Below are 22,409 nucleotides of genomic sequence, written 5' to 3' on the forward strand. Positions count from 1 at the left end.
TAAGAGAAAAGAACAGGGCATAGAATACAGGAAATCAGGGGAGAGGACTCAAAGAAGTCAAGAAAAGAAGTCACAGCTCTATAGGCACAGCCATGCATGATGTGGCATGTGTGTGTTGATTGACCGAGGAAGACGGTACAGGGGAAGAGAAAATGAGTTGTTTCGTGACATAGTTGATAAAGATATGAATTTAATTGAGGACAAAAGGATGATTAAAACTTTTAATTTGACTCCACATATGGAAAGTGTTATATTCCTTTAATTTGAGCACAACATGGATTTTGTATAATCCCAAATGTGGCATTTCTATTTCCTTTTGCATTTTAGGGCTACCGTCCTTGTGCCCAGAGGGCCTCCATTCTCTTCTTCGTTCTCAACGACATGGGCCGCATTGACCCCATGTATCAGTTTTCGCTGGACGCTTACATTGACCTCTTCAACGTGTCCATTGATAAGAGCCAGAGGAGTCCTCAGCTGGACCAGCGAATCATCAACCTCAACGAGTACCACACGTATGCCGTGTACAGGTGGGTTCTGCCCTCCCCTCCCCTCCCCTTCCACTCTCCCCTCCCCTTCCCTTCCACTCACCCCTCCCCTTTCCACTCACCCCTCCCCTTCCCCTTACTCCTCCCCTTCCCCTTGCCCCTCCCCTCACCCCTCCCCGTCTCCTCACCCGTCCCCCTTCCCCTAACTCCTCCCCTTCCTCTCACCCCTCCCCTCACCCCTCCCCATTTCCACACCACAGTAATATCAATCTTTACTGTATTTCTTGTTTGTTTGGTTGTTTTTCTGTCATGCCAGGTTCACCTGCCGAGGTTTGTTTGAGAAGCACAAGCTTCTCTTCTCCTTCCAGATGTGCGCCAAGATCCTGGAGGCCGCGGGCAAACTCAACATGGACGAGTACAACTTCTTCCTGAGGGGAGGTGTGGTAAGTGTCCTGCCTAGCAACCCTTCATGGCAACCATCTGCATCTAGGTGGAGGTGATGCCATTAATGGTTCCCAGTGGCTAACAGATGGCAGAGGGATCTTTGCAAAATAATTTCTGTAGTTCTTGGATGTTCAGTACGGGAGCAAACCCCACCCCCCCCCCCCCAAAAAAAAAAAAACACAAACAAACAAACAAACAAACAGACAGACAAACAAGCTTCTTGATCTGTGGGCAGTGTGAATGCTAGCAACTGAAGCTTTGCAAAGTTTGTCATATGACCAGTCCTCTACCTGTTTGCGGAAGGTGCCTCCGAAATGCACGGTCATTGTAATGCACAAGTCTGCATTGTTACGTCACAATCATTATTATAGCTGTCAGACTGCATACTCTTTCTTTCAGACAGGCACTAGTGAACCAAACTTTGAGAACTTCAAGATTGAGAAGTTTGGCTGCTAGTGAGGATGGACAGCCGGTAATTGCGAAGACCTTACGATCTTAAACTTCACGATCTTAAACTTCACGATCTTTTGCCAGTGTGACCTTGGCTGATGTGTGTCTAGCAATGCCAGGGTAGTAATGCTGGCATGTCCCTCACTGAGGAGACTGTTATCCTTTGCTGAGATTTGTTCTATCATTTCATTTTATCTGTTACAGGTTCTTGACAGAGAGGAGCAGATGGACAATCCATGTTCCCAGTGGCTGGCAGACGCATCATGGGATAACATCACTGAACTTGACAAGTGAGTCTATACCCTACATTAATCTGACACTTTTACTCCAATAACAATTTGTGTAGAATTGTTTTCAACAATGACCACCAAAAAACAAAACAGAGGCAAACATATATCTTTACACAAAATTCAAATTCAGTGCTGTTGAAAAGCATTTGTCCAATTTGGTTTTACCGAATTCATTGAACTGAACTTTACTGGACTCATCAATCATAGTTGATTAATACCTTGAGAATAATTGACAAGCTGACTAGTACAAACATTCTGTAGAGTGTTGTTCGTAGTGATGGTCAACAGCTTGTGTTTAAAATCAGTTTTGTTGGAGAAGTGATTCTCATGTCATTATTTTTACTTTTCATTTAATCATGGTTCACTAATGCTCACAGAATCATTCATGAATCAAAATCATTCATGCTAAAGAGCAAAGGGGTATTTAATCCACAATCAGTTTATATACTAATACAGCAGCTTATTGTATACTTGTCTTGTGACATATATGTTGCACAAATATATATATTCATTTTGATTATATATAGCCTGTAAATCATGTCAAACCTAGTTTATTCCCATCTTTATTGCACAAAGCATGCCATTCTAATGATCATTTAATAAGTTTCATTTTCATTTCAAGTCAGTAGATATGTCAATATCCAAAACAAAAGAGCTCAAAAACGTGGAAGAAATATGAATACCAAATATATGAGAAAAGGCTTCTTAGTTTCTTATCTGCAATATGAATGACTAGGCACTTGTGTATTTGAGTTTACAAAAGCAGAATTTCTTAATTCCAATATGTACTTTACATACCTATTAGTGTGGAATATTTTTTGGTGCATTTTGTCTTAAATTGATTGATATCGATTTTGTACTGAGATATTTCAAAGTGGTATATATTTTATGTGTTTGTACAAATATTCAATTTATGTGCATTGATGCATTTCTTTTATATTGGCAATCACTTTAATTTGTTTAAGCAAGTGAAAACATTGTTTCTTTTTTATGTCTGCTTGGCATAACATTTATTTATGCATGGAAACATTTTACATGATATGGCAATGACATAATATTTCTTGCTACTCAACTACCATGTCTATCTGGCCACCAGGAGGTAAACAGTCACGAGAAATAGAGACAAATCGAAGTGAATCCATTCATTCCACCCTCACGATCATCGGCTTGCAGTTTACCATGATCATATACACATTTATTTATATATGGGCAATGGCACTGTTCATGATGTTTGTGGGACAGCAGTATTCATGACTGAACAATGTCATCGGATACATGGGTGGACAGGGGGAACATTTTCATGGCTAGTTTTGTTCAAAATTTTCTTTGCGTCTGAATTTTGCACATCGCACATCAAAAACTCTGGTTGATAATTTCTGTATTTCACCATATTTTGCTTCAGGTAATAGTCTCTCATTAGCTTGAAAAGGCAGCACAGAGGAATTATTTGATATGTATTAAATTCAATTTAATCCAATGATTCTTCAGGCCTTTATGTTTTCACATGCATTAAACCGTCGAAAATTTTTCTTCTAATTTGATGCTACTGTCCAGCTCATAAGAGCTGATTTCAGTTCATGGCCCCTGAAGACAATAAGAAAGTGGAGGGCTGCAATGTATTCATCCTAGAGTAAAATCAAATATAGCAGTGTTTACCGATAAGAGGAAAGCTGTGGTCAGAAATGTTCCCCCTTTGGTATCCATGTGTGACATTGTTTTCACATTTATGCCAAAGTGATTAAACCTGTATCCCCACCACCTTACTGTGTGGTTGCCATGGCTACCGTTTCCATTTGGCATGTCGTCCACCTGCGTGGGGATGCAGGGCATTAATCACTGTGGTGAACCCACCTCCTCCCTTTCCCATTTTCCTGGATCCTGGATACTGTATCATCATAAACTAATGTCCATCAATCCTTCCATCTTTCCATCTCTCCATCCATTCATCCATTCATTCATCTCACTTCCCATTGTATGTATATTTTTTGCTCCATCCATCATTTCATTCACCCACCACACAGTAAGTAAGTATTCTTGGGACTGAAGGCTCTGTGGTAAGACTGGTCACTGTCACAAGTTCTTGATGGCAGGCCATGTTGTGATATTCCCTTTTGAAGCCTTTTTGTTTCACACAAACTAGTTCTCCTGATACACTCACCCGTGTCTGTGCTGTAGATATTTTCCCCCTTCCCGTACGGGTCACAGGTCAACCAGTAGTTTGCACATTTGTTGTGATCTTCCTTGGATTTATGTAAAGATGTTTCTAATACAGGGGGACATTGTTATAACGTGAAACTAAAATCCGTCATGACAATTACCGTGTTATATCTGGTTTCTCACTGTATTAGGGTAATGAAAACAAAGAAATATAAAGAGCTTGGATCAGCAGAATCAGTTTGTTGTAAGAGGGTTTTGTTATATCCAACCTCTCTATAATGAGGTTCCATTGTTGTACATGTATTGACAAATAAATATGCTCATATCAAAAATTCAATAAAGTTTGAATCAACTGCATCATTTGAAGAATAGGGGAACTTGAAAACTAACATGCTCTGTGCAAAGAGCAAATTTGTGTCAAGGTCCATGACTTTGGATCCCACAGTCACAAAATGACAAAGACGTGAAGTGTTGTAAAATCCCCCACATTATTTTCAACTATGGAATAGAAATGTGGACATTTTTTTTTTTTTTTTTGGGGGGGGGGGTGGGAGAAGAGGATGTCACACAGCAAAAGAGTGTTCCATGTGACATTATGAACTTGTGTAGACTGTATGGGTGAAATGTAATGTCATATACATGTAGGTTACAACCACAGGGGTCCATGATACAGGTGTAGGTCAGTCACATGGGCACTGTGATCATATTGGTCTCATCAGCAGTGGTTTCATACAAAGAAGAACTTAAGTTTTGCTTTGTGCAGTAACAAAATTGATGCATTGGATTTTAAGACAGGTTACAAGTACTGGTAATGGATGAGATTTTTGTCGATACATTTGCCAATCCATCCAACCATGACAAAGAAACGGATGCGTGATAATTATCTGTTGTGATAAGACTGCCAATAGCGATCACTTATACATAATATATTGCTATCACGGTGTAACAAGTCATTTCAAGTCAAGAGCAAAATTGCAACAATACCATATCTGTCAGTTCTAGGCATCTGTAGAATATAGCAAAGAGTGTGGTATGGTGATGATGCACTAACTAAGTGTAATTCACATCAGATTTTTGTTCTTATTTTAGGGGGGTCGTTTCATCACATTTGTTCCCCAATTCAGATGGTTGATGTGTATGCACTATATTGTTGTTTTAAACTCACTGCACCATAATATTGTGTTTGTATTGTTGTTTGACTGAGTTGAGACATTGGTTTAATCCATGATAGCTTGCATTAAATGACAGAAAAGACTGTATTACTGGTGAAAGCAAATTGTGAAATTAAATTTCACAAGTAGTTCCGAAAGGAGCAATAAGTTTAGAAAGCAGACAAAGTTGGATATAAGTTTTATGTAGTCTAGATCAAAGTTTACTTCCATTGGGATGTAAAAAATTAGCTCTTGAGCAAAATTACTGCACTTTCCTGGAGTTATATCATTTTTTGAAATTAATGAAATTAATATTTTTGTTTGCAGTCAAATTTATTATTTCCTATATGTCTTTGTTTGGAGATTTTGCATTATGCCACAGACATAGACACTGGTAGACAAATCTCTCATTACTATGCACACATAATGTACTCAATCATTTTAAATCATCATCACTTAGAAATTGGAGTCATTGTTTAATTGATGAGTTACCTGTTGTGAAAAACAAAACAAAACAAAACAAATCAGGAGAGATAAGAATGCATGTACATGTATGTAAGATGTGTACAGAAAGGAAGGATGGGGGCCAAGTTGTTATTACAATTTGTATAGATCAAGACTTGTGAAAATATTCACTGATATATTTCTACATTTGTTTTGACCAGTGTAGTACATGTAGTACTTGTAAGATATGAAAATGTTGAGACATATTGTGACCTTAGAATCCCAGTAGCTAGCTGAGCACATTCCCCTCTTCCACTCTGTGGATTGCACCTGTATGATAGGACCACATTAACTGCATTTTCACTATTATTGCAATGCATGCTGTTGATGAAACTTCAGAAAATGGAAATATACTTTCATGCACTTCAAGAATGTAATGATGATTTGATCAATATTTGATAGGAAAAAGTATTGTTCATTGATGGAGTTATTGACAGTGATTTAAAGCAGTGTCACAGTGCTGTAAGAGTGACATTCCCAACATTGAAATTTGAATGGCATTAATAGATTTTGTCCCATGTCCAGTCAGTGCTGTCACAAATAGCTGGCAAGAGCCTCACATAGAGAGCAAGATCAGAAGAAATAAGTTTTTGATATAATGACATTACCAGAAGCCACGTCAAATCACAACGATACTGCACTACACTGACATGATTTGCTCATTTTATGCAGTCATATCAATAATACTAATATTGTTTTTGCCATATGTGAGACCAGAGTTCATGTTTTTCTTCTTGTCCGTTCCATCGCAGGCTTGCCAACTTCCACGGCGTCGTCCAGTCGTTTGAGCAGTACCCCAGAGACTGGCACGTCTGGTACACCAGCTCAGAGCCAGAGGTTGCTCCCCTTCCAGGTGTGTACCGAATCTATCCCAGGGATACTAATCAATTCATTTGTTTGATTATCCCTGCCAGTATGATTTTTTTTCTAAATCACATACATTTTTTGTGTGTATCTGTGTATGTTTATATCATTCATTTACTTGACATCTAAATTTTCTATACCCCTAAAGATATGAAGTATAGATGGCACTATGTTGTCTCCAATCCTTTTCGTCACGACTATTTTTCCTCTTACCAGAACATTCATCAGAATTTTGACTTCTTTCAGTGACTTTTGGTATCTTTCTGTCATCTCAAGAGAAATGTAATTCATTTCTCACCTGTAAATTGTAAATTTCAAATTAGTTGTTTATTTCACTGACGTTTGAATTTGTTTGCATGTGAAGGAATATTTCTTCTGCGCTAAAAGAAGTCTCCTTTTAATGACTCACAACGTAATGTCAATATTTTCTTGTGGAGCTTGGAAATCGATGTAAGATTTTCACATGGGTGGATTCATGTGTGTTTCTGTGACATTAATCTTAATTTAGGTGGCTTAAATAAGGACTTACAAACCAATCTAAAAGAAATTAATCTTGCATAATCAATATAGCATCTCTTGTAGTGTTGAAGTCAGGAGGGGTTACCATAGAAACAGCTACAATTCATTTGCATCCTTCTTTCTGTACATCCCCCAGGTGAGTGGGACAATGCTTGCAATGAGCTTCAGCGGATGCTCATCGTTCGTTCCCTGAGACCAGACCGGGTCTCCTTCTGCTCCACCTCCTTCATCGTCAACAACCTCGGCTCCAAGTAAGATGGCAGAACCTTGATAATCATGATTGTGTCTGTCAGTTTTGTCTTCAAAAATATTACCAGATGGATTAATGTGTGTGTCTGTTTGTGTTGTTGATAATGTGTAGGAACAAGCAAACCCTGGTAGGCCCTACTCACTGACAGCCCTTTTTTTCAAAGCTATGAAATCTTGAATTTGTTCTCTTTTTTTTTAGTAGGAGTACAGAGCAGCATAGTTCAGGCAATGAAAACCATTATTATTTGGGGGAGTGATTCCATCCATTCTCATTTTTTTTTTTTTTTTTTTGACAGGCTGAAGCTAAAACTTTTACAGACAGATACATTAATTTGTAGCTACAATTGTATGTTTTATGTTGGCCTTTTTTTTTCTTGTATATCCAAGCTGAACATTATGTATTATCATATTTGGTATACTTGATGTATTTTCCATTGAGAAATACAAAAATATAATTGAGATTGAATAATTATACACTGAAAGAAAAAAATGCTGTCAACAGTGTCCCTGCATGTTGTCCCCATGGAATGACTACAATCCTGTGACTCACTGACTTCCCATGATCCTATTTGACAGGTTTGTTGAACCCCCTGTGTTGGACATGAAGGCCGTACTGGATGACTCCAACACCAGAACACCTCTCATCTTTGTATTGTCTCCTGGAGTGGTAAGAAATCCTAATCTCTTCTCCTCCAGCCTCCATGCTTTCTTACGTGCAATGATTGATACGAAATGTCAGATACATGGCTGTATGCCGTACTTATGGTATATATGTACAGTTTGTATATTGTAGGTGTACATTATATTTCCCATCTTTCATTTGACACATGTTAAAGTTGTGAGAAGTACTGGTACCATGAATAATCTTGGTTTTTCTGTAGCTGTTCAAATTTTATTGATTGTTACTCATTTTCCAGTTTGACTCAGAATTCTGAAGACTTTAATTCCACTAAGCTGACCAAACATTAACTTCTCCCAAAGATTAGTCACCTGACATCACTTAAATATAAAATCTGTGCCTGTATCTGCCATTTTGACATTTTAGACAAGTCATGTAATGTCAAAGTTACAGCCGTGAATTTATTGTTTTCACTTGCCTTCACTTTTATATTTTAAGGGGAAGGAAGGGGTATTAAGAGAAATGTTTCAATTCTTGGGGTTTCTTTGTGTAGATTACCCAAATGAAATTTTTAATCATTAGTTTTTATCATAAAACGAAAATTTCTGCTTTTCTGCATAACCTCACTATCTCACTCAACAATATGTTACAAATGTGACAGTTATTGTCAAATGTCTATCAGTCTTTGATGACAGACAAAGAAAAGGGTATTGTGTATTGTATGTTAACCCACAAACGACAAGTTCCGGTGATATCTCGTTTGGGTGTGTCTTGCGTGTACACACAGGACCCCACCAGCATGCTGCTGCAGCTGGCTGAGCAGAGCGACATGAGCCAGAGGTTCCACGCCCTCTCCCTGGGTCAGGGCCAGGCACCCATCGCCACCAGGATGATCAAGGAGGGAGTCAGAGAGGTGAGTGTGCCTGTGTCTGTGTTTGTTGCCTAGCAATGATACCGGTATCGGATCGCATCCCTCGTGCAGAGTGCATCCCGTGTGCTACCAAGGGGCATGTCTTGTTTTCAACTGGTGGCTGTGAATACTGCTATAAGCTGTGTAAAATTATGAGGAATATTGTTTTTCCCTGTATTCATATTTAGATCTATTCTTTATCAAGTATGTGATTCTGTACATCTCATCAGGATTCTGAAGTCATGGTAGCTCTTTTTGTGCTCTTATTAAGGTCACACCCACCATAGATAGGATACCTTTTTCAAACTTGCTCTCTCATTATTCTCCACTCAACATCTTTAAAAAAAAAAAAAAAAAAAAAAGGCTTGACGCCTGGAATTATTTGTTAACCCGTTGAAGACGGACTGATTTTGTATACTCAGGACTCGTCCTCAATGGGTTAAGTTACTCGTCAGTACTTCAGTCTTGAATATCTTTCTGTATTATTACTGTCATCCACAATGACTTGTCAGGGATGAAGATGCAGTCTTGTATTGACTGGTATGTTTGCCATGAGACTCTGCTATTATTAGGTGTTTAACAGTGAGATTGATTTAAAGGGATAGCTTAGTTGTCCAAATAAATGTGACGCTCTGAACATTTACTTTCTATTGAAATTTTGTGAAAGTTCATACTGCCTGATCAATACACAGAGTACTTACCTTGTATGACTCTCCATCTCCTACTCTATCCTGTCATCTTCACCTCCTCCACTTTCTTTGTACCCCCTCAGGGTAACTGGGTGTTCCTTGCCAACTGCCACCTGTCCCTGAGCTGGATGCCCCAGCTGGACAAGCTGGTGGAGCAGCTGCAGATCGAGGAGCCCCACCCAGACTTCCGCCTGTGGCTCAGCAGCAGCCCCAACCCAGAGTTCCCCATCTCCATCCTCCAGGCTGGCATCAAGATGACCACGGAGCCCCCCAAGGTACGTTGCCTAGCTACACCGTGTGATGGAGGCGAACTCCTCCCAGGCTTATTTTGGGGACTGGTATGACACGAAGTTGATATATAATTGTGATATGAAATGATTTAGATTCATAAAAATCATTTGATTTGATTTTGATTTTGATTTTATTCAACATAGTAAACAGCCTGCTACAAGCTTTGAAGCTGCTTTTCAGCAAAGCAGTGCATGTGAATTTACAAAACTGAACGAAAAACAAAGAATAACAGGTATAATAATAATAATGATAATAATAAAAACTTTTAAAATGCAACAGAAATGACAATCAAAATGATTTGGATTGACGTAGAGTACCTTTTGATAACAAAAATCAAATTGTGACAGAAAAAAAAAAAGTAATATCAGTAATTAGAACAAAATGTAATGCAATGACTTGTTACACATGAGTGGCAAGAGAAGAGAAGAGGAAAGGTAACCAGTAGCAGTCGAAGGTCACAACAAAGTCAAAGGTCACAGACGGGTCAACAAACTTTTAGAGTCCAATGTTAAGTTTTTACGGCGCGTTTTGGTTATGGCTCAAAACTTTTGAACCATATGTCTGTTTGTGACCAAACTTATAATATGGTAGATGTCCCTTTGGGAATTGAAGGTCATCACAAGGTCAAAGGTCACAGACAGGAGTAAACAAACTTTTAGGGCCCAGTGTTAAATTCTTACGCCGCATCTCAATTATGGCTCATAACTTTTGATCTCTGTGTCCGTTTGTGACCAAACTTCAGTTTTTATGGCGCATTTCAATTATTGCTCATAACTTTTGATCCATACGTCTGTTTGTGACCAAACTTGGCTGGTAAATGTCCCTTGGGGAGTTGAAGGTCACCACAAGGTTAAAGGTCATAGGCGGGGTCAATGAACTTCCGGGAGTTAGAAAAACATTAATTTCTTCTACGCGAATGGGCGAGACACATTTTGGCACTTACCTTGTTGATTAAACTTCGCTTTTTTTTTTTTCTTTTGCTCCACTGCCTGCAGGGAATGAAGGCAAACCTGAAGCGTCTGTACCACCTGGTCACGGAGCAGCAGTTCAGCCGCTGCCACAAACAGGACAAGTACAAGAAGCTTCTCTTCGCCCTCTGCTTCTTCCACTCTGTCCTCCTGGAGAGAAAGAAGTTCCGCATGCTGGGATGGAACATCATGTACGGCTTCAACGACTCCGATTTTGAGGTGATTATTGTATCTCTTTCTTCAGTCCTCAGTGCAGTACAGACCTAGTGGACTGTGATAAAAAAATTGTGCTTCTATATCAGGCATTCTCTTGCCATTAGTGATTCTGGATTGTTAGTTGAATTGAAATCATATTGAGGGTTGAAACCATGGTGTCAAAATAAATCACCTGTAAGGGTATAATTGAAGGGTTTGTTTGCAAAAACCGATAAGTCCATTTTTGAAGATTTTGAAGTACGATATCTGTCATAAAGTACAAAATAATACCTTTTAAATGATATATTGGTCACTACATATTAAGGTATATTTTTGAAGTTATGGTCAAAAGAAGCAAACATTTTCTTATTATTCTCTTTATTTTTCTTGACCTTTAATCGCAAATATCTCCATTTGGCAAATGTGGACTTATCGGTTTTTGCAAACAAACTCTTCAATTGTTTGCAGGAAGTACAAAAACGTATAGTTCTGATTTTTCATGTTTCCCCAAGTTAGTGATAGGGGTTTCCCATGTACACAAATTAGCTTTGTAACCCCCTAGCAAACTCAATATTTTTGCATGTGTGGACACAAAAAACCCACAAATTATCATGATCAACAGCATGATGCTAAACCCAAGAAACCTTGCTCTTATTTCTGAATTGTGCGCTAATTTGCCCTGCAGTGACGGTGTCAAGGGTCAAGTACGTTTGAACGGTTGCAGAAAAAAACTCAAAGTTCGTAGTTCTCTCGCTAACTTGCTGTTTTGTACGTGTGAATGCGGCTAGTATCCCATAAAAGCCAACAAACAGGTTAGAAGACACTCAAGAAGCAAGGAGTAAACACACATAGTATGATGAGGTATTTTGCAGACATGTTGCGAAGGCTGTTTTTCAGCTAGCGCCTCAATCACACCGACTTTAAAATATGACAATGTGCTTGCCTTGTACAGGTTTCTGAGAATCTCCTGAGCATCTACCTTGACGAGTATGACGAGACACCGTGGGACGCCCTCAAGTATCTCATCGCCGGGGTCAACTACGGAGGTCACGTGACTGACGACTGGGATCGGCGACTCCTGATGACGTACATCAACGAGTACTTCAGTGAGAGTGCACTGACAGTGTCTTTCTTCAAGTAAGTTTGACAGCGTCTTTCTTCAAGTAATTTCAACACTTTTTTTTGTATTGGTTCCTCCAAGAAATGATGCAGATGCTTTTAAAGATTTCATTTAAAGCCACCAAAGGACCATGTACAAATTGTATGTCCTCCCAGCTGATATCTTATATATGGCTTGACAAAAATGGAGTATTTTGATCAGTAAAGTATATTACATATTGTTACATATATTTGTTTTTCTAGAAGACACAAAAATCTCGGTCAAAGCAGTGTCAAGAACTTCTCACATATCGAATCACCCAAGACATGGCAAGCTGACATTTCAATGCAAGATTCTACATACACCAGACATTTCACAAGGTTATCATTTTTGCAAATTTCATGAGTTGGGTGCTTTTCGCAAGGTCAACAACACATGAAAATATCAACTCTGATCCCGACATGCATGAGACGTGCAAGCAGACATTTGCTGTTAATTAGTTGTACTCGACGTTCGTGAATTCAACTACTTGTGAATTTGTCGGGGATTCCTGATTCATGAAAGATGAGACTCGCTAAATATATGGCGCATACAGTAATCCATAGAGTAGATAATTTCATGACCTCTGACCCTGTGTCCCCAACCCCCACCCCCACCCCCCTTCCAGACTGTCCAGTCTCCAGACCTACTACATCCCGAAGGACGGCCCTCTCCAGACCTATAAAGAGTACATCAGCATGTTACCGGGCGTCGACCACCCAGAGGCCTTTGGCCAGCACCCCAATGCAGACATTGCCAGTCAGATCACAGAGACCAGGACGTTGTTTGACACCCTACTGTCCCTACAGCCTCAGGTCTCTGTCAAGCAGGGGGAGAGCAAGGAGTCAAAGGTAACACTTCCTCTTTCTTTCTTTTCTTCTTTTTTTTTTGCAGAAAAAAAAAAAGTTGCTGAAAACCAAGTATCCATTAGTAATGAGCCAGTAAAGTAAGTTTTATTTAAGGGGCCTAAAGCTCTTGATACTAGCATAATCTTTGAAAGGGGCAAAATGACAGACATAAAAGGTCTTTGTAAAGTTTAAGGCAGTCTCATGCACGCAAAAGCGTCTGGTTTTAGAGTATATGATAAAAACATTGGAGCATGACAGAGACTCCAACCCCAATCACCTTCTGATCGGGAGATTCTCCCGCCTGAAACCCCTAGCAAACGGGAGACTTCAATTTGATGTGCGCGAAGTTCCTTGCTCTAGGCTTCTAGATGCTCTCTCGTGCTATCTAAGGCTTATTTTTTCAACATACAATGATATTAAGTAAGAAATCATTTCAAGCGGGAAACACAGAGCCAGGGCGGGAGAACGGGAGATTTTGCAAAAAAGGGATTTCGGCGGGAGATCTCCCATTGAAAACGGGATGGTTGAAGTCTCTGGCATGACAAACTGACTGTTGAGAGATTTTAGCAGAATATTCTTGAGAGCATAAAGAGTAAACTAAATGCAGCAATGCTGCATTGCCATGACATGGGTCAAGCTTTTAAATCCTTCTGTAGAAGACAAAATGTGTCAATCACCGCAAAGGCACGGAAAGAACTCTTTGTGGGCTGCTGATGTATTGAAACTATCGTCTGTGTATACATATTTTTGTGCAATTCCAGGTGTTGAAGTTGGCAGCGGATGTGTTGGAGAAAATACCAGCGGACATTGACTACGATGGCACAGCCAAGATACTCAAGGATGACCCCTCACCCCTTAATGTGGTGTTGCTACAAGAGGTAGGTTCAAAGGTTATGGCTGAAGGGTCCTGCATGACACAAGTTATTGGGTAGGGCTGGCCAATGCTCTTCTCTTAATTGCTGAAACATTCTCACTTTTGCATGACAGGTTTTCATTTGTTTTGCTCTAGAGGTTTATGGTATTATGTTTGCAGTTTTTACTAGAAAAGAAAAGAAAGAAAGTAACAGAAACAGTAATGATATAAGTTATGCTGAATGCTGATTCTCAGAAGAGAGCATGTAGCATTCTCATTCATGTAAACAGGGAAGATTTCAGAAGATAAGAGATAAAATGTATACACTTAACCTGATTTGCTAAATGAACCTGATTTGCTCACACATGCATTTTAAATAGATGCCTGTCCGAACTTACTTAGGACTAATCCTCAATGTAATCTTCAATGCCATTCTAATTTCATCTCCAGGTGACTACATTGGCACCCTTAATCAGGGCTTCTAGAATGAGGCTATTATCTGTAATATATGTCGAGAAAAGTGACAATAGAATAGAAGACAAAGATAAGCTTTCTGTTTATAAGACAAAGACAAACCGAGAATCTTCATGACTTCAAGCACCTCTAATCACATGTGAACCCTACCAGATATCTGGAACTGCAGTGCCAATTGTCTGTCCCTTATTCCCACACCACCAACAGATCCAGCGATACAACAACCTACTGAGGGCCATCCGGTCATCTCTCGTGGATCTGGACAAGGGCATCAAGGGTCTGGTGGTGATGTCCAGCGACCTTGAGGAGATCTTCAACTGCATCTATGACGCCAGGGTGCCTCCCGTCTGGGAGAAGGTGAGTGCAGTTGATGCATGCAGCATCCACAGTGGTTGATATTATGATGGTGATGATGATGATGATGATGATGTACATGGAAGTTAATGCATGTCAGTGAGTATTTAAGAGGATGTTGATGTAGTATGATGATAACAGGATTAATTATGTATGGGGATGTTGATTACATAATCATCAAGTTCATTTTTGTTTGTTTGATTTTATTTGAGATGTTGTAGCATGATGAATATATGTTGAAAAAGAAAAAAATATGATTATCCCACATATATTTGGAATAAAGCTCTGGGTCATGTAGACAATGATATATTGCTCTCAGAAGGGTGATTGTGCAGATGCTTTATCACAAGTCACATCAATGTAGGTGTGCATTGACTTTTCTTTTAGGAAGTTATAAACCATGGAGTGAAACTTGTTCTAGCATATGATTCATTGCTTTACGACTTTGAGACACAGACCATCTCAAGGTGCAGTTACAGATAAAAGTATTCTTATGCAAAACTAGCTTTCGCATGAGACTGATAGTGTGAACTTTACCTTTGCTGGTTTTCCCTTCAGGCTTACCCGTCCAACAAGCAGCTGGGATCTTGGACCCGTGACCTCCTGATGAGGGTGGACCAATTTGAGAAGTGGGCCAGCACGGCCCACCCTCCGGTCATCTTCTGGATGTCTGCATTTACCTTCCCGACTGGCTTCTTGACGGCCGTCCTTCAGACTTCAGCCAGGCAGAATAATGTAAGTGTGGTTGAGCAATTGACACGTTATACATCCATAGCATTATTCCAATTACACTCTGTTCTGACATGATTTTGAACAAAATTGCTATTATAACAATGTGTTAACATCATAATGTTGATTTTCTGTTCTATTTAATAACTGCAGTTTTCAAACAGTTCAAACTAATACACACTCATACATGTGGACACATAACATTAAGGAAAAATAACAAAGTGTAATCCTGCATCATTACATAAAACAATACAAATCATTACATTTCAGAACACCTGTTCCGTGTTAATGAGTAATTTACAAAAAGAAAAGTCACAAGGAGCGATTTTAAAAAGTGCAGGAGACACATTCTAAGTGATTTCTTATCTTGGTAGCAGTCTGGAGTCATGAAGAGGTTAGCTTGTAAACAACAGAAATAAGTTAACATTATATCTTTGCATAAGCATGATGTTATATTGTTACATATTGTTGCTGGGGCAACAAGACCTCATATCTACAAATTGTCAAATGTTCAGAGAGCAAAAAAAAAAATTAATTAATTAATTAATTAAAAAAGATAAAAACATGGCAGCCAAAGCACTATATCAAATGGGATAGCCTTTCCTTTGACATGACATGGTGGCTTCATTTTGGGGGCAAGACGGCTAGGATCTGTACAGGACAGCATTGAACTGATTATCTGACCATTCATCCAAAACAGTAATTTTCACCGAAATTTGAGGTACAAGGTCTTGTCACCCCAGCGACAATATGCATAATGTTGTATTGTATATTTTTCTAACTGTATGCCTGTATATTTCTCACATCTCTCCTGTCTACTGCTTCCCATCATCCCATCTCTGCGCATACAGATCTCCGTTGACTCCCTGTCGTGGGAGTTTGTGGTGTCCACGGTGGACGACAACAACATTGTGGATCCGCCCAAGGACGGGGTGTGGATCAAGGGGCTCTTCCTGGAGGGGGCGGGCTGGGACAAGAAGAATGCCTGTCTGGTGGAAGCCAACCCGATGCAGCTGGTCTGCCCCATCCCTACCATCCACTTCAAGCCTGTGGAGAACAAGAAGAAGAGTGGCAAAGGTGGGTCCAGTGATGTCTTGTGTCAAGCGAAAAACAATCAAACAAACAAACAAGCATCTAATATCTAATAAACACAAAAACATCTCAGTTAATCACTTTGTCAGGTTATAGCATTAGAATGAGAGCTCAGTTCTATACATTAAATATCGTGAATGTTTGTCAAGTCAGTGTTCTGTAAGGTTCATTCGTTCGTTCGTTCATATTTATTTTGCTTCTCAAATCAAATCAAGTCAAGTCAGTGTTTTCTCATGTTTATTCCTATCGTTCACATTTGTTTCGCTTCTCATATCAAATCAAATCAAAATGAATTACATGGGTGTGACTATTTAAACAATGTCACATATCATCCTCAGATCTAACATCCTCTCCAAGTCGTTTGGGAGCTAGGAGCAGAGAAGTTTGATTGAGATTGGATGATTGAAGAGGAAATTTTAGAAAACACTCCTGAAGTAGCCTCAGATCATTAGATGTATGATTTATGAATAGGTTGCAAGTTTGTCTTCAGAGATACCTTCCAAACATTTCAAATCTTTGGAAAACAAGAATAGCAGCAAAGGTGAATTTAGAGATGGTTGACTATGCACTTACATAAAGTTAGGCCCTGGAAAAAAAGAGACAAAGATATAAATAGAGCAAACCTAGAACAGGCTTTACTCAATGCTTATATTTTAGGTGCTGGTTGAAGTGCCCATGATTGTATACAGCTGTTGTGCAAAGAAGGCTTTATGATGTTAGTAAAATTATTCACAGTTACATGTAAAATTTTCTTTCTTTCTTACCAATCAGGAAACTATTCTTGCCCCTGCTACTACTACCCCAACCGAAGCGGCTCGACGGGCCGTGCATCGTATGTCGTAGCCGTTGACCTCAAGACCGGCGCCTTCCCGACCGACCACTGGACTAAGAGGGGCACGGCTCTCCTCATGAGTTTGGACTACTAGGCCGTGCTTGGCACATCCGGATGATGTGGCAGGCAAGCCTTGTAAAACATGCTGTCAATAAGTTTATTATATCTGGGACATGTTTGTTCATGTTTCTTTTCTGATCAGTACAGATGTTCATAATGACAAAGGAGCAAGCTGTACTAAATGTAGGATGAGATGATACAGCTTTGTCGTTCTCTTAATAGTCCTTACAGATGTCAGTGGAAACCAGTGGCATTACTTCATGTAATATTCCAACTTTCTATCTGCAAGTTTGAGATTCCTTCATTTCTGAAGTGGAGAGTTGCATTCCTCATCATCCTGATTATTACATTCCTGTTTAGGTGCTATGCAGTGCAGTGCTGTTGCAGAGGACAAAACTGAGGGAAATAGAAAGAAATATATATATTTACAAATATATATAGTCAAATTAATGTTAAGTAACATCATTCTGCTCATATCACCAGCAACTAATGTCATATTCAATACCATTGCAGAAATGCAAGAAAGGCAGGCCAGATCAAAAAGGATAACTTCCATACGCTGTGAAAACTCGAACTGGACCACTGGAGCTGATGTGTTCATTAGATTTAAAGGCCTTCTTACAACAAAGTGGTAAACGTTTGAGGACATGTGTGATGTTCTTTGCTGTTGCTCTACAGTTTTCATGTAAGAAAAATTCTTACAAGTGTCTTGCAATGATGGTTTTGGGGGGTTTTTTTCACATGTACTTTTGTATCAGCGTGCTTCATGATGCACAGTGCCTGACATTCCTGTTTCCTAGGGCCTTGTATTCACCGTCCTACAGTGACTTAAGCGTACAAAAATGAATTCCGTCCTACTTTTGAAGTGTATCGCAACAGTGTCTTGTTTATGTTATATGCAGATGAATGAAACAGCTGTCAGTAAAATTGTGAAATGTATTTAAGAGTTTGATGTAATGTATATTTACAGTTACAAAAGCATATTTCTGTATATATGTAATTCAAAGAGGTAATAATGCTTTGTACACGTACGAATGGGAATGGAAGTGACAATATGAACGTAAGATTGAATATTAAAATACAAAAAGTGACATTTCAGAAATACTTAGCAAGACTCTCATATGACGTATTCACTTTCACAGTTTTAATGTGTAAATACAAAGTTTGTGAAAACTCTTCCAGACTCTAAAAGAATTGAACCCAATGTTCTCTCTCCATTGCGTGTCTACTACTGGAGGTCATCATGTATCTCCTCATGGTTGATTCATGTGTATTTTGTGCAGTCTTTCATTCCAATTCTATGCAGTTGTAATCAGTCAGAAAAAAAAAGACAGATCGTACTCACTATAGTGCTGGTTTATGTAACAAATTTACCATCACCAATAAAAGACTTTGACTTTCACTGTTTTATGCTACATGCATACACACCATTTTTCTGAAAAGCTAGTGTCTCAAGGGAAATATCCTTTGTAAAAGCCAAATGTAGTCTGTCCATTTTTCAATTAATTTCATTCCATGTATTCAAAGTGAAGAGAAATTGTATTCTATTAAATGTAATTACATGTATATTAGTTGCAGTAATGTACTTTATGACTTTCCCTGGCTTTTTTTTTTTTTATTTTATGTTTGCATTCCAAATGTGAGATTTGAAGTCATGTGGGGACACCAGGGATACTGGTATTTCTGTTGGAAAAAAAAAAGAAGTTTGCAATGTATGATGTATATACAATGTATCTTCAGATTGTTTATATAATATAAATTCATGCAAGATTTCATGCCTTGTCAGAGAGTTCCAATAAAATCACCTTGACATTAAAATGGTCAGTTTGTTGGTCAAGTTTGTATTCACCTATGAAGACTTTAGTGGTAAATCGGACCGCCAGTAATCATGAGGAAAGGTTCACGTACCTACATCTATGCCACCATGATTCTCACTGAACTTTATTTCAGATGAGAGAGAGCCCATTGCAGATTGCCATGGAGTACACACTTGTAATAGAATAGGGGCAAGAGAGGGGCTCCGATAGGATGATAGTGGCCTTGGACATTTCCTACAGACACCTGGGAACTTAACTTCTACAGTATGTTTTCCTGCCGCATAAGCATCATTGTTCAAAAAGAAAGTTGTTTGTTTGTGTGTGTGTGTGTTTCCTCGCAGATTTCAGAAGTATTTAAAGGGCTATGCCCATGTTCAGTTCTTTATTTGGAAAATCAGAGAATTTTGTTTTGAGAGTTTGTTCATCATGAGCACCTCACGGAAGAATTGGGGAGTGGCCATTCAGACTTCTTTGATGTTGAATTTTCAGAAACGTGGATAATGTCTTCTTTGATGTTCAAGGGCAATCTGTGGATACAAATATGTATGTACTGCTCTGCTCCACAATATTTGTGAATGTGAGTGTGTATAATTATGCTTGTCTGGGTTGAAAAGAAGTAGCTCTACAAATTCAGCTAATAATTAACTTTTTTTTCACACACATGGCACACTTCCCACAAACATTACACAACTCGGTCCCAGAGGCTCTATTCTCTTCAAAAGTAAATAACACTGTACCTGGGCAATGTAAACAGAGTTGACATTGTCTAAATCTAGTCCAAACCAGGCTCGACAGTTTCCTAAACAAAACATGACCACATGCATGAATAATGTACATGAACACCTGTACATTCATTAAAATGCCACGCATGAAGATTCTAAATTTTGGTGAGCTTTAAAACAAATATGGATTAACAATTTTTTTGTCCAATGACTAATGAGACAAGGATGGGTTTCAGACTGCAAACATTTCTTGTTTGTAATCGCGTTTCTTGAAAAAAAAAAGGAGCAAATCATGTGCAGTTACAACACTCACATGGCTCTCCCAGTCAGCTATGAGCAACTGATTTTCTACACGACAGCTGTATTATCTCACACTGGCCAATCAATCACACATGTAACTCTTGATAGACATGCTCACACACGGACACATATGAGTGCCCCATGGCAAAAGTTCACACAACATCGAGCAAAGCTTGAATTCTTATACATGTATCACGTTCTAAAGATGGATTTGTGTGGACTGCAGATATACATGTACCTCTGGACTACAAATGGCAATTATGTTTTTGAGAATACTTTTTCACAATGATTTTAGTTTGCTTTCAAACAAATTTCATTTGCATCTTACAATCTCTCACGCTCAAACTCTCACATCACTGCAAACGAGTGAGCATTCAGTTTACTCTGCAGCCAACAAACATTCTGATTCACTACATTCTCAGCTTACCAAATGCAAGCATCAAAAGAAAATAAAACTAAACTTACAACAACAACAAATCAAAGATCCCACATCAAGTGGTCATGTATGTGTACTGTGAAGTTCCTCGATGAATGTGTTATTTGGGATAAGAGGGACGACCCTCCCTCCACATGATCTATTTTCACTGGTTCTTTTCAATATTAACTAACACTTGAAAAAGACATTTTTACTCCTGAAATGTACTGGTTGGGTTATGTGTATTGAAATGCTTTAAAGCGCTATGACATCGTCAATAATTATTGACAAGATCATTTACAAGCAGTCTGATCATTCATTTAGGACAACCTAATGAAAAAAACAAACAAATAAAACAAAGCAACAAAGCACTACATTCGTCTTTAGCATTTTCCAGTCCAAAACAACCTTTTGTTTTAATACACAAAATGTACACAAACATGGGTAATTTACAGACATATCACTGTAAGCATTCACACTAGTTTTTTTTTTAGTTTTTTTTTCATTTTGTTTTATAATTCACTCCCTGATGTATGCAAAAGTGGATCTGGAAACAAGAAACTACTGATGTGTTTATAGACATAAATCATGGTACACTTGGGGAGGGGGTTGGGTGGAGAAGCTAGTACAATGTAACATGTACCAGAATGTTGTTTCCTGAATATAGCTGATCTAGTTCAAGTACAATGTAATACTGGTAGTCATTACAACATAGAAATGTAACACTTTCTGCAATATTTAAGTTATCTTTATAATCTTATGTTGCCTCCTAAGCCATATAAAACAAATTCAAACGTTCATGTGGGGATTTGGGATATTGCCCTCTGAAAGCTATGGTGAGGCTGACATTTACCACGACTGTTAATCTGACTCAAACTGGCTATAACTGAACTGAATGTGCACACGAATTATGTCAAACTGTATTTGTACAATGATCCTTTCATGTTCTTGCACATATAGTCCACGAAATGCAAGCATCGTAGAACCACTTTGAGTGTTCAATAACCATGACTCTGTACTGTGTTCATTCCTTGGGTGCCAAGAAGCTGACATGCTATGTGATGGTTTCAAACAGAAAAGCTGCCATAGCATACAATCCATCCTCTGCTGCAACGACTCAATTCCAACCATAGCATTCTCCATATTCCGCAGCAGTTTCTTTCTCTTCAGCAGTTTCTTTCATTCCATGGCCATCTGCAACAGTTAATAAAAGAGAGAATGATACACATTTTTCCATAAAAAGTGCCATATCTTCCTAAACTACTGCAACACATGCAGAGGAAAGGCTACATACACAAAAAGGGTAACATGGCATAAAGTGAATGACTGTCTCAAATATAATTTCAACATGAGATTCTAAAAAAAAAAAAAAAAAAAACCCATGGCAAAAGATCTTAAATGATTTTCAAAGACACTAATCCTCTTACAGAAAACATACAATTATCATAAAAAGACCACTACGTCACATCATATCTTATCACGAATGCATAGAATCATTGAATCAAATGTCTAGATATCTGGGAAATTTCTAGCTACAGGCTGAAGATTCTTACAAAGCATTGCCAAAAAACAAACAACAATTTTTGCTACTGTAAATAAAATAATACTTTGTCATAAAATATTTTGTTTTTTACTCTTTTGTAACAAACGTATGAGCATGCACGTTTACCCAAGACAGCGTGAGCCAGGCAATTCCTTTTCAGTCATTATGTGGGTTGTGGGGCCATCACCTCTACGCTGGAAAATTCCCTGGCAATCCAGACACCGACTCCAAAAATGGCTAGGTTACGCACAAACTCCCTGCAACATTACATATAAGATAAAGAGGAAAGAGGTATAGAGGGTGTGACAAATTCACAGAATAAAATCAATGTTCTCATTTAATGACATATACAATTGTACAGTGAACTCTCATTATAACGATCACGGTTATAACAAAATTCTGTTTACAATGTACAACGAAATAAAAATTCAGGCCGCAACATTATCC

At 38.7% G+C, this 22,409-nt stretch overlaps 1 protein-coding gene across 1 annotated transcript in view; it reads left to right on the forward strand.

Moving 5' to 3' along the window:
* LOC140244608 (dynein axonemal heavy chain 2-like) overlaps positions 1–18,971 on the forward strand; it is a 77,742-nt gene extending 58,771 nt beyond the window's left edge. Inside the window, exons 66-81 of the mRNA XM_072324229.1 lie at positions 328–527; positions 802–928; positions 1,584–1,669; positions 6,234–6,334; positions 7,001–7,115; positions 7,690–7,780; positions 8,520–8,645; positions 9,415–9,606; positions 10,618–10,809; positions 11,738–11,922; positions 12,552–12,774; positions 13,533–13,649; positions 14,306–14,455; positions 15,011–15,187; positions 16,033–16,258; positions 17,045–18,971. Coding sequence (XP_072180330.1) covers positions 328–527; positions 802–928; positions 1,584–1,669; positions 6,234–6,334; positions 7,001–7,115; positions 7,690–7,780; positions 8,520–8,645; positions 9,415–9,606; positions 10,618–10,809; positions 11,738–11,922; positions 12,552–12,774; positions 13,533–13,649; positions 14,306–14,455; positions 15,011–15,187; positions 16,033–16,258; positions 17,045–17,199 — 2,463 coding nt within the window. The 3' untranslated portion in view covers positions 17,200–18,971. The remainder of the gene's footprint in view (positions 1–327; positions 528–801; positions 929–1,583; positions 1,670–6,233; positions 6,335–7,000; positions 7,116–7,689; positions 7,781–8,519; positions 8,646–9,414; positions 9,607–10,617; positions 10,810–11,737; positions 11,923–12,551; positions 12,775–13,532; positions 13,650–14,305; positions 14,456–15,010; positions 15,188–16,032; positions 16,259–17,044) is intronic.
* The last annotated feature ends 3,438 nt before the right edge of the window (positions 18,972–22,409 follow it).

This window comes from Diadema setosum, chromosome 21, assembly GCF_964275005.1.
Source record: "Diadema setosum chromosome 21, eeDiaSeto1, whole genome shotgun sequence".
Lineage (NCBI taxonomy): Eukaryota > Metazoa > Echinodermata > Echinoidea > Diadematoida > Diadematidae > Diadema > Diadema setosum.